The sequence below is a fragment of the Oncorhynchus gorbuscha genome, linkage group LG17 (assembly GCF_021184085.1).
Source record: "Oncorhynchus gorbuscha isolate QuinsamMale2020 ecotype Even-year linkage group LG17, OgorEven_v1.0, whole genome shotgun sequence".
Classification (NCBI taxonomy): domain Eukaryota; kingdom Metazoa; phylum Chordata; class Actinopteri; order Salmoniformes; family Salmonidae; genus Oncorhynchus; species Oncorhynchus gorbuscha.
In genome coordinates this window covers 43373966-43385474 of record NC_060189.1, presented here as the reverse complement: position 1 = coordinate 43385474, position 11509 = coordinate 43373966, and the positions used below count along the sequence as shown (strand labels likewise).

Sequence of the window (11509 nt, the reverse complement as noted above, 5' to 3'; positions counted from 1 at the left end):
GACACTCATTGAATCACTCTCTTTTGGTCACGTTTTACGCACAATATTTTCCGATCCATTGAGACTGGAGAAAAAAAGTATTATTAAAAACCATGGATACATTTCTAGTGTGTGTCTTTAGAACAAATGTATTTAAAACTACAACAAATAAATGTTATCTACGCCAAAAGCTGTGCATTTTAATATGGGTAAAGATATTATCGGTAGGAGAAGAAGGTTACAATGGTCAAAAATGAATTCAACACACATGCGGAATTGGAATGCGGCCTACCCCTTCAGAGTGAAAATGCCATAAAGGGGGAAAGGAGAAAGAACGAGATGTATTCTCTGTGGATTACGATGTTGTAGAGCACCCCGTCGGCAACCTTCCAACGTTTTTCCTCTCCCAAGTTCCAAGTGAATCAATTTTATACGAGACAGCCGACGTATACCACTCTGCCATGAGTTGACTACGCCCGAAGCCCTGTTGGAATCACGCACGCAACATTCGGCCCTTCTCGCCTCATGGCAAGCGAACATCAGGTTGGCAAAAGAAAGTAGCAACCACACAGAGAATCTTTCGAGAAGTTATTGTAAACAATGTCGATTTTTCAGCCATTCTGAACCTCGAGTCGTAGCCAACAAATAGCCTAATATCACTGACAAATTGTAACGATTTTATGACCCTCAAAAATCTTTCATGTAAGAACTAAGCGCTTGCTTAAAATGTATCAAATGATTGCATATATTTATACAACACTGGGTCATTCAGCACAACGACGCGTGTGACATTTAAAAGTGTGTAGAATATTATTTCACGCAGAAGGTGTTTTTGGGATAGGCCTTCTAAGCACAAGAGTTTTTGAAATGTCTTTTGAAACAACTGCTACAATTCAGGAAGAATCGGGTCAAATCCACACGGTTTCCTTTAATTAAGATACATTCAATTTCATTGTGGATAGATTGGACCTGTGCAGCTGTACCGTTTTATCATAATGTCGTTTCAAACATTTACGCAGAAGACTAATGCCAAAGGCTGTCAAAGTGTGTTGGGAACATCCGTATAGGGCTACACTGTTTCCACCGTGGCCTTCTGATGTAATAATTGTACTCCGTTCAACCCTAGTACCTTTTAGTCAGTCTAATAAATACACATGGAGATACATTTAAGTCGAGAAGTGAAAAAACTATGTTCAATATTAAGATTGTAACTTGTCAAAATAATAAACAACAAAAAATACAAATGCAAACATCCAATACAATACCAATTGATATCACCCCTGATACACTTAAATGCAAACGTTGTTTTTCCCTCGTGGTTGTGATTGTCCTACAGTACTTTAGCTCCTGTCCCTAATAACATTTGCAGAGAAGTGTGCAGAAATGGGTTTAAGAGGCAAGTCCTTGATGAGAATGGCACAATTTCCGCCATGGAAATATGAGAAACAGCCAGTCAGTCCTTCAATACACCTGTCCTGTCAGCTTTCTGCAGGGCCACAGACCAGTGTCATGTCTGTAGATAGTGTGGCAAGGTTTCCCTTCCATGTCCTGTCTTTAACTGTGCGTTAACTTGAGTTCTCCACACCATGTCTTTGGTATGGAAGAGAATGTTGTGATGGACATGGGGCCTAGGTGAGGTCACCGTGTCTTTGGTATGGAAGAGAATGTTGTGATGGATATGGGGCCTAGGTGAGGTCACCGTGTCTTTGGTATGGAAGAGAATGTTGTGATGGATATGGGGCCTAGGTGAGGTCACCGTGTCTTTGGTATGGAAGAGAATGTTGTGATGGATATGGGGCCTAGGTGAGGTCACCGTGTCTTTGGTATGGAAGAGAATGTTGTGATGGATATAGGGCCTGGGTGAGTTCACCGTGTCTTTGGTATGGAAGAGAATGTTGTGATGGATATAGGGCCTGGGTGAGTTCACTGTGTCTTTGGTATGGAAGAGAATGTTGTGATGGATATGGGGCCTAGGTGAGGTCACCATATAAATACAGAAGAGGTGAGTGTAATGAGCTGGCACTAGACCCATGGTAAAGGAGGACTTGTTTCTCCTTATCTCCTTCCTCCCTCCTCTTTTATCTCCATCCGCCCGTCCGTCTGTCCTGCTCCCCCTCTTCTTCCCTCTGTCTCTCCGTCCGACCGGCCCGTCTGTCTGTGTTCTACAGTGCTGAGGCGGTGATGGGGTGGGCATGGGGGTGGATGGCGTCACGGTGGTGGGCTGTCATACCCTTGAAGGCCAGCGGAGCGGCAATGTTGTCACAGCTGTGGTGATAGAGAGCACTGCCACTGTGCGGCTGCCATGTGGGACCGGTCACATAGGCCGACGTGGTGGCGCTGTACCCCATGTAGGGCGACACTGGGGTGGGAGGGTGGTAGGCTGGGATGCTGGGCGCTGTGACATAACTGTTCACTGTGGGCAAGCCACTCTGCGTCTGTCAGGGAGAGAGAGAGAGAGAGAGAGAGAGAGAGAGAGAGAGAGAGAGAGAGAGAGAGAGAGAGAGAGAGAGAGAGAGAGAGAGAGAGAGAGAGAGAGAGAGAGAGAGAGAGAGAGAGAGAGAGAGAGAGAGAGAGAGAGAGAGAGAGAGAGAGAGAGAGAGAGAGAGAGAGAGAGAGGATGGTGAGACCATTGAAGTAGGATGTCATTCTAGTTCTGTGAGTGAGATGCAGGTAAGAGCGGGCAGGACGCTCTGGGTCTGTTCGAGGGAGAGAGAGGAGAGAAACACAAGGTTAGACAGAGGAGGTGAGACATGGAGAGGAGAGGCACAAGGGAAATGTGATATAGTATGGGAGAGAGAGAGAGAGAGAGAGAGAGAGAGAGAGAGAGAGAGAGAGAGAGAGAGAGAGAGAGAGAGAGAGAGAGAGAGAGAGAGAGAGAGAGAGAGAGAGAGAGAGAGAGAGAGAGAGAGAGAGAGAGAGAGAGAGAGAGAGAGAGAGAGAGAGAGAGAGAGAGAGAGAGAGAGAGAGAGTTAGGGTTGAGTTAGAATTTGGGTGAAGAGTACAGTGGTGAGGTATACAACATGTGAAATGGGGGCTGAATACAATAGGGGTTGGGAGAAGTTGAGGGTTCATTGAGACAGGGGAGATTTGGAATGACGGAAATTAAGAAGGGAAAGAAAAGTACAGGGTTAAGCATGAGTAAGATTTGGCACCATGACAAAACATAACTTGAAGAATTCACACAATTGTTTCAACATTATATGCATGGATGGTATATTTTGTAACTAGTGAGAATAAGAATGGTTTCTGCAGAAGTGAGCATACTTCTCGTTCCTGTCTAGTATTTGTCCAGGATTTCCTCAACCTAAACACCCATTGCTTATATATATTTTTCTTTCGACTGAAATCCACAGCCATGACAGGGCACGTGCAATACACCAATTCTAATCGCTTTCCGTTTTTAAGGAGGCTATATATTTAACTGATATTTTTTATTTCACTAAGCAAAATGCTATGGGCCAATTTACATAATGCCATTTTAATTTGAGGTTAAATTATCTACTTTTTCGACCGAGTATTTCCCTAGGCCTACTTCTTTGAATTTATGTTGAGTTTTTTCAAGATATTTCAATTTGTGAAAACGGAAAATAGCTCAAGAAGAAGACTTTCCTAGCCCATGTTGCCCATATCTTAATTTGATACAATATTTTCTCCCCCGTTATAGGATATTGATAAATAATGAAATACACACATACAGGTTTATTGGGAAAGGCTAGATTCACTCGATCAAATCATGATATTCTACACGACTTGCTTTTCGCATAGGCCTATTTTTTGTTTTTTTTTCGTCCCTTTATTTGTCAATATTCAATGTTAAGTCAAACTTTTAAAATGTAAAAAAAATAATAATAATACAGTCCTTGGCTTGACAGTTGTGCGCAAGAGCTCTGTTAACGTCTATCGATACAGTCAATTCTGGCAAACGGAAAAGACAGGCTTACCAATTCATTCTTTCTTTTCGTTACATAATTCGCATTATTTTTGATGATCGTTTCCATGCGACCCAGATGACTGAGAATAATCAGTGTTGACGGATGAAAGCAGTTCACTGAACTGGTATAGGAGAACGCTGCACAAAGGCCGTCTTTAGCCTGATAAGAAATATGTTCTCATATTTAATAGAATCCAATATCTCGAGGTATTTAGGCTACATAAGCCTTGAAATGCATTCAATCCTGTAATAATAAATAAAAGCTTAACTGTAGGAAAAATGCTGTCGTATCCAAAATGTCAGTCAAAACCAGTGATTTGTCATTAGCATGAAACCTAATGGTCTATGTTATGTCTGATTTAAAAAAAAAATAAAAAAACTAGACTCTAGAGTTCCGGAGCGGAAGAAAGGCTTTTAAACATCACATCCGAGCCGTGGGCACTGTTTTTGTATGTGCGTGTCATTACCTTAAATCGAAAGTTAATGATTCCATTCTTCTTCCAAAGAGTGACATGATAGCTCACCCTCAGCCCCGTGGGCGCAGGACTGGGACTCCTCAAGTACAGTTAAAAGTACGTCAGGTACTCCGTGTAGGTCTACTGTAGGCCTATAGAACCCGAAATTACGATTTATTTATTTGATTTCGGGCTATTCATTTTTTTTTTATACTTACGTGTGTGTTGGATTTAAAAAAAAATACATTTCGACTTTATTCATATGTTAATGCTTTTGTGGACCTGTCATTGGGAGGTAGTTTTTCATGTTTCATTCTTATCAGTACATAGCTGTGCCGTTTCAGCTGCATAGGCTACATGAGCTGTTCGCTGACACTCGAAAGATTGAGAAAAATAATCCTTATTTTAGCAAAGTCTTTTGAATTTGTACATAATCGACAAAATAGCAATTGACCTTCCGCCTTTTGAAAATCCACACTTCTTACTTCAATCGCCACAAGACTCCTCGAGTTGTATTGTAAAGAGGGAGGGACTGTGGGTGTGCATGAGGTGAGGGCGGACGAGTAGTGTGTTTGAAAGTGCGTGCAAACTGCAGTATGTGTATTGTGCTTTGAAATATGGGCCTATAGGATTTGAATATGCACCATTTTGAAAGGAGTTAGTACATCAGCAAGTTATCGTCTACAAATACATTTCCATTGACAAGTATAAGCCTATAGCAACCTGTGGCACGCAGAGAAAGTCATACGTTACAAATTACTATCAAAATAGTTGAAAATTAATCGAATGATAAGCATTTCTTATAACCTGGCGATTGCTTTAGATCAGACTTTGACATATGCAAAATATAAAGTACGTAGAAGTAAAAATACACACTTGACCTATGGCTGATTATGCAATTTATAGGCCTACTGATCATATGGGCATTGGGCTATGTTTGTTTTTTTTTCCATATTTTTATCCCAGGGAGTTATATCACCGGCGCCGCATGTGCTATTCTGCATCATTTGTCCCCATTGATGCATCCAACCGTAGCCTATTGAATATATTGAGGTTACCATGCATAACTCGAGATAGATCGCGTGGCTCCGACGATATATCATACCAATTATGCATGCCTCCTCCTCCCCCTCTCACTTTCTTAAACATACGATATCCCTCATGCACGCTCGTGCTCACACTCCCAGTCCTCTCCCTCGTCCCTCCACCTCACACTCCCTGTCCTCTCCCTCGTCCCTCCACCTCACACTCCCTGTCCTCTCCCTCGTCCCTCCACCTCACACTCCCTGTCCTCTCCCTCGTCCCTCCACCTCACACTCCCTGTCCTCTCCCTCGTCCCTCCACCTCACACGTTGTTTGCGCCGTTTGCAGTCGATGTATTATTTCGCAACATAAAATGCAGCATATTTTCTCACACAAGACTATCCCGAGTCTAGTGAGATGTTCTTCCTTTGGAATGAAACAACGTTTATACACACTAAGAATATAATATGTTTTTCGACTATAGGCCTATTAGTGCATGGGATAAGTTTCGATGGAATGAACCCGCAATTTCAGCAATGCCTTTCAACTTCTATTAGATCAGCGTGCAAATCATTATTGGGGCTTAATAAATATGCCTAAAATGTAGTCTACTGGTCAAAATATTTAAATGTGTTATTGCGTTTTAATGATTTAAACTTCAGTCATATTTTTCATTTACATTAGGCCCAATATGAGTTATTTTAGCACATTGGCTAAGACGATATGGAAATGTAATTAGGCAGTCCTAATGATCCTTGTAAGCATAACATATAGAAACATAACACTCAAATTTAAACATTTAAATAATCTTTCTCCAACGGCTAGACTTTTATTATTAACTTGTGAGTCGGTCTCCGTTTCAAGCTTATGGATTTTCTTTTCTCGCAACAAAAAAATAAACCGTAGAAACGTGTCCAATGGCGTAAATCAACGACCTGATTCACCGTGCCACGTTCACTGGTCGAAAATATGAGGACTTGAGAAGTCGAAACAAAATGTGTCTTCGTTCATATCCCTAAAGTCTAAACCCTGTAAGACAAAGACAAGTGGCTGCAAAATACAAAGTTGAAAAATACACCCATTTTCAACAACAGAAAATACTAAATCATTTCTCAAATATATTATGCCTACAGCGTTTGGCCATGCAACGTTTGGCTATATCGACAAGAGCTGTTCCAATTTAAATCTACATTTGGCGTGCTACGCTAATGACAGCCACTGATCTTCTCAGTACATGTCCATTTGTCAACATGCTATCACATGCAAGGGAATTGATGAGTCATGGGGTCCCGGGTACATGGTTCATTTGTCACAGAAGGGAATCAATCATATGCCAATGATGGTTACAAAGCTACAACACGTAATAGTAATGTAATAGCACAGTAGGCCTAATGTAGCCGTAAGAACAACCCTTAGCCTAGGCCCAAAACACTCTGCGGTGCGGTGTCTGGTCTGGAGGCATACCGCCTACACCCAGCGGAGAGAACGTGTCAATATAACTGAAAAGCACCGAGAAAACATACTCTACGTTGATTATACAATAAGTGTGGGCCAACAAAAAATTGAAGGGTATCATATTGTACTACACCGTTGTTGAGATTAACACACATTAGGTTAGAGATGGGCGAGGATGCAATTTTATTGATCAAGGATGTGTTTCCTTTTACCTGTTTGTATTTTGCTTCAGGTTCTATAGAATGCGGTGGTTTATCCTGCACGCCATTGACTAGTGGAGAGCTTGCTGACGGCGGAAAATGTGTCCTGTTTATAACGCTCCATTCTTCTAGTTTGGCACTGGGAAAGGACGAACTGTCACTAACTGCATTGGGGCAAAACAGACAGAGACAGAGGAGAGGAAGGTCAGAGGAGATGAACCGAAGAGACTTCACACTACCACTCCCATCTACCATTCTAGGCATCCATATCACCTCACCCCCTACAGCTTTTTAGCAAAACCCCCCAACAAAAAAAGTTATCCAGCAAAGACACGAAACATATTTGAAATAGCAACGATCATCATTTGCGATTTTATGCTTAGACATTCCTATATACTTTAAAAAGCTTTTTGGCATCTCAAATCTGAATTAATTCTAGGTCAACTTATATTTCATCCAGAAGGCGCCTGGTACCTGTGTGTGTGTGTGTGTGTGTGTGTGTGTGTGTGTGTGTGTGTGTGTGTGTGTGTGTGTGTGTGTGTGTGTGTGTGTGTGTGTGTGTGTGTGTGTGTGTGTGTGTGTGTGTGTGTGTGTGTGTGTGTGTGTGTGTGTGTGTGTGTGTGTGTGTGTGTGTGTGTGGTGTGCATTTGCCTTAGCCTACTGATCAAAACGGAACTTCTCATTGCTGTAATGGTCAGTAACATTTACCCAAACCAGTCTTTCTGCGGGGACAAATTAGATGTACTTTAACCGTTTCCCCTTTGGACATGATGGATATGATATTATACACGGGTGCTAACGTTTAGAATTGGAAAAGCAAGCCCACCAGTGTTGTAACTTGAGAAGACCATTGGATCATTTTTTTCTCGGACCCCTTTTCTTTCTTTCAACAAAGCAGGTTTTACTTGGAGTTGTGTATTTTGTGCATAGACATATGTTTCAATGTTTTTTGTCGGTCTAAAATGTTTGGGTCTCTTGCTATTTCCAAAATAATCATTCACTGACATGAGGCTGTCTTAGGTTCATTCGAGGAAGGAATATGCATGGCACTTTATCTTCCTTTCTCGATGGCATGGTAGGCCTGGCCTATAAAATAGTACAATGCGAAAGGTGTGTGTGTGTGTGTGTGTGTGTGTGTGTGTGTGTGTGTGTGTGTGTGTGTGTGTGTGTGTGTGTGTGTGTGTGTGTGTGTGTGTGTGTGTGTGTGTGTGTGTGTGTGTGTGTGTGTGTGTGTGTGTGTGTGTGTGTGTGTGTGTGTGTGTGTGTGTGTGAGAGAGAGCGAGCGAGAGTACCATTTGATGACCAACGCCTTTGGAATGATCGCCATAATTCAAATGCAATTATGATGATTTACGCATTACGGCAATATTCGCCATATGCGTCAACGCTCTTCGTCTCAGAATAGGTCTACTGTATTCATCCACTGTTGTAGTGTAAACCCAATAGCAGTTCGATTGCATAGTAAGGGATTTGTTTTATGAAAACCTGAGTCTCGAGGCTGGCGAAGTGATTGTGGCGCTAAAAGGCCTCACGTCATTCAGTGTACATGACACTTATTTCGGCTTTCAAAACCTGCAGCAAACATCTGCTAATAATTTGGAAATGCATAAGTTGTTTATAAAGGCATCCTTTGAGAACACATTCCTCTCCGGGAATTCTTGTTCGGCTTGAAGATCTGCGCTGCCTTTGAGGGGCGAAGCCTTGTTGTTTAGATTGTCTGAGTTAAATGAGTACATGGAATGGCCGAGGCCTCATGGATCTAATGAGGACTACACAAGCACTAAGGAGAAGGGCATGTTCATATCCACAAGGCGGTGAGACCTGAGTCCGTTCTAACTTCTGACAGAAGCACGGGTATGACAAGCGCATAGGTGGTCGACTGACATCTAACACTCTGCTAACACAAGAAACGTTGTCACTAAATATGGTATTCACAACAACAGTAATGTATCATGATTGATGAAGGTCAGATTTGCTTTACAATGCTTCCAAAACAGACTTGCATTTGTGGTAGCACCCTAGTGAAACCTAACTTTCCAAACATGACTGTAAGTAACAAAAACAAGTCTCTAAACTCGGATAGGGCCTTTAGAGAACAACACAGAGCAGCCTGGTAGACTAAAAGCATGTGAAACCGCATTTCAGGGGAGTGTATTTTGAAGCAAGTCGTGCAAGAACAAAAATGTCTGGCTGTAAGACATGGCATGGCAAAGCCAAGAACACCTCATTTTGAGTTTAGTTCATCTCCTCGTGCACCGCTGCGCCTTCCCTTCATTATCCCACTAATATTCCACATCCGCCCCTTACTTATTAGTTGCAAGCCTTCCTTTAACCATCTGTTTTAATGCAACCTTTGAACTAGGAACTAAACTTTAATCATGTATGCACTCACCAATACTGGCAAAATAACACATAATTAACTTAGCCAGTTTATTTTTTTGCAGTTCGTTCCAGAATAGTCACTCTTTTATCTGTTATTCGTAAGTAACATAGTGCATATACAGACCGATATGTGCATTGGTCATATATTTAACTGCATACCTCCAAATTAATAAAGTTACACATCTTGCCACTAGGCCCACTACACACACACACACATACCCCAACCCATGCGTTTTCCTATTAATTTTAACCATTTACTACAGCAATTGGTTTGCCCGTGTAACCAAAGTAAAAATCATGCTTACTTTGTTGCTCTGTTATCGACCGAATCCCCAGAATATCTGTTACCGAGTGGGAGGAGGGCCATATCCTGTGCATAGCCATGTGTCCAGGGAGGGAGTGCATGCCCGGGGGAGTCGGTACTTTGGTCCCAGAGGCTCCGATGGGGGTCGGATACGAGTATATGTGGTTGTATGGTAGCGTTGGTTGTGGTGGATGAGACGACTGCTTGCTGGACTCATACTGGCTCTGCTGGGACAGATTCCCAATCTTGTTGCGGAGGATCCTACTGATGGAGCTCACAGATGGTAGATTGAACTTGTCACAAACTCCGTCAGCCAGTAGCCTGTCCCGGATCTCCCAGGCGAAGATACCCGGGTCCCTCTGCTTGTATGTCCGTATGTGCTTGACCACTGTAGGCGTGGTGACCCGTGGTTTGCTGCCCCCAATCGCTCCCGGGAGTATAGAGCCGGTCTCGTTGTACCGGGCCAGTATCTTGCTGACGCAGCCGTGGGAGACCCGGAGCTGTCTGCTGATGTCGCAAGGCCTGATGCCCAGCTGGGCGAGCTCTACAATCCGCAGCCGGATTGCGTTGGGAAGCGGTCTGCCGTTGACAAAAACCCCGCCGAGCTGGTTCACCTCTCCAAAGGCTGGCTCTGGTGTCATGGAAACATACACAGAGGCAACACAATGAAACACAAATCTTAAATTAAACGACTTGTTGCTGTAGTTACCCTTTAGGACTAGTGTTGTTAATAGTGCTTCCCGTTCCTTGAGTCCTTAGTCGACATAAGGCGGTCTGCAACGTCGTTTTCAACCCGTTGAGGGCAAATTCAATGCTTATTTACAGCATATGCTATAGTTTTACTAATTGGCTATTAATACTTAAATGTATTGGGGTATATATATTTAATGCACTCGAAACAGATGCGTAAGAATCGAATCAGTAAGCGTGTGATGAAAATAACAACATGTCCTAACTTTAGGCAGCCCCCTGCAAATTAAACCCCCGCACCTTTTCAGTTTGTGCGTAACATACTGCTCCATTGTTATAGCGTTGTATTTGAATTTCAAGATACATTTGCAGTAAAAATATGTTTTACGCATAGCTATGCTATAGTTTTACTAATTGGCTATTAATACTGGCCACTGGAAAATCCCATAATAAAACCAACTGAAGCTCAAAACTGTTCGGCCTTTATTTGAAGCCATACCATCGCTGTACAAGACATAGGCCTACAATCATAATTGATTCATTAGAATGTAAGTATAATTCGTTCCTTGAAAGGTGTAGGAATATCCGGTCGAGTGCCTGTTATAGACTAACTCCATAATCGGCCACACAATATTTCCATATAAACTTACCCATTGCGTTTAGTCCACAAATTATTATTGGGATCTCGGAGTTACGCCTTCCGTCCAGTTCCGAGTCCAGTTTCGCTGTTGTCCGGAAACCTGTCTAGGGGAGCACAAATCCTCGCTCTCCTCCGGCCACGGGTACTGTGTTAACCGAACTAACGATAGTAGTGAGAAGGACAAATCCGCGATGTGTTTCCTGATAGCAGGAGAGACAGGCTTACATTTCAATCCAGACAAATCATGGGCCGGTCTTCCAAAACTTTTCTCCTCGGCGAGGCTAGGTCCGCCAATGGAAGTTTGAGTTTATAGGTAGAAGCTTTCCTATTGGTCGGAAAGTTTGTGCTCGTGCAGCAAGGCAGCCCCCTCTCTTCCGGAACTACAGTCAGTGTTAACCTACCACCATGAATTGCAATTATGAATTGCATTCTACTGGAATGGTAAATTAC

General features: G+C 42.6%; 1 protein-coding gene across 2 annotated transcripts; it reads right to left on the bottom strand.

The window, feature by feature from the left end:
* Positions 1 to 108: 108 nt before the first annotated feature.
* Positions 109 to 11244, bottom strand: pax9 (paired box 9). Of its 2 annotated transcripts, XM_046307644.1 has the most exons (4): positions 11070 to 11244; positions 9731 to 10360; positions 7056 to 7207; positions 109 to 2414 (listed from the first exon to the last, which is right to left on the bottom strand). In XM_046307644.1, exons 1-4 carry the CDS (start codon positions 11071 to 11073, stop codon positions 2142 to 2144), a joined length of 1059 nt encoding a protein of 352 aa, XP_046163600.1. In that variant the 5' UTR covers positions 11074 to 11244; the 3' UTR covers positions 109 to 2141. The 2 variants fall into 2 exon arrangements, with proteins under 2 accessions (XP_046163600.1, XP_046163602.1); XM_046307646.1 differs by lacking the exon at positions 7056 to 7207 and having other exon boundaries at positions 9774 to 10360.
* Between the last annotated feature and the right edge of the window lie 265 nt (positions 11245 to 11509).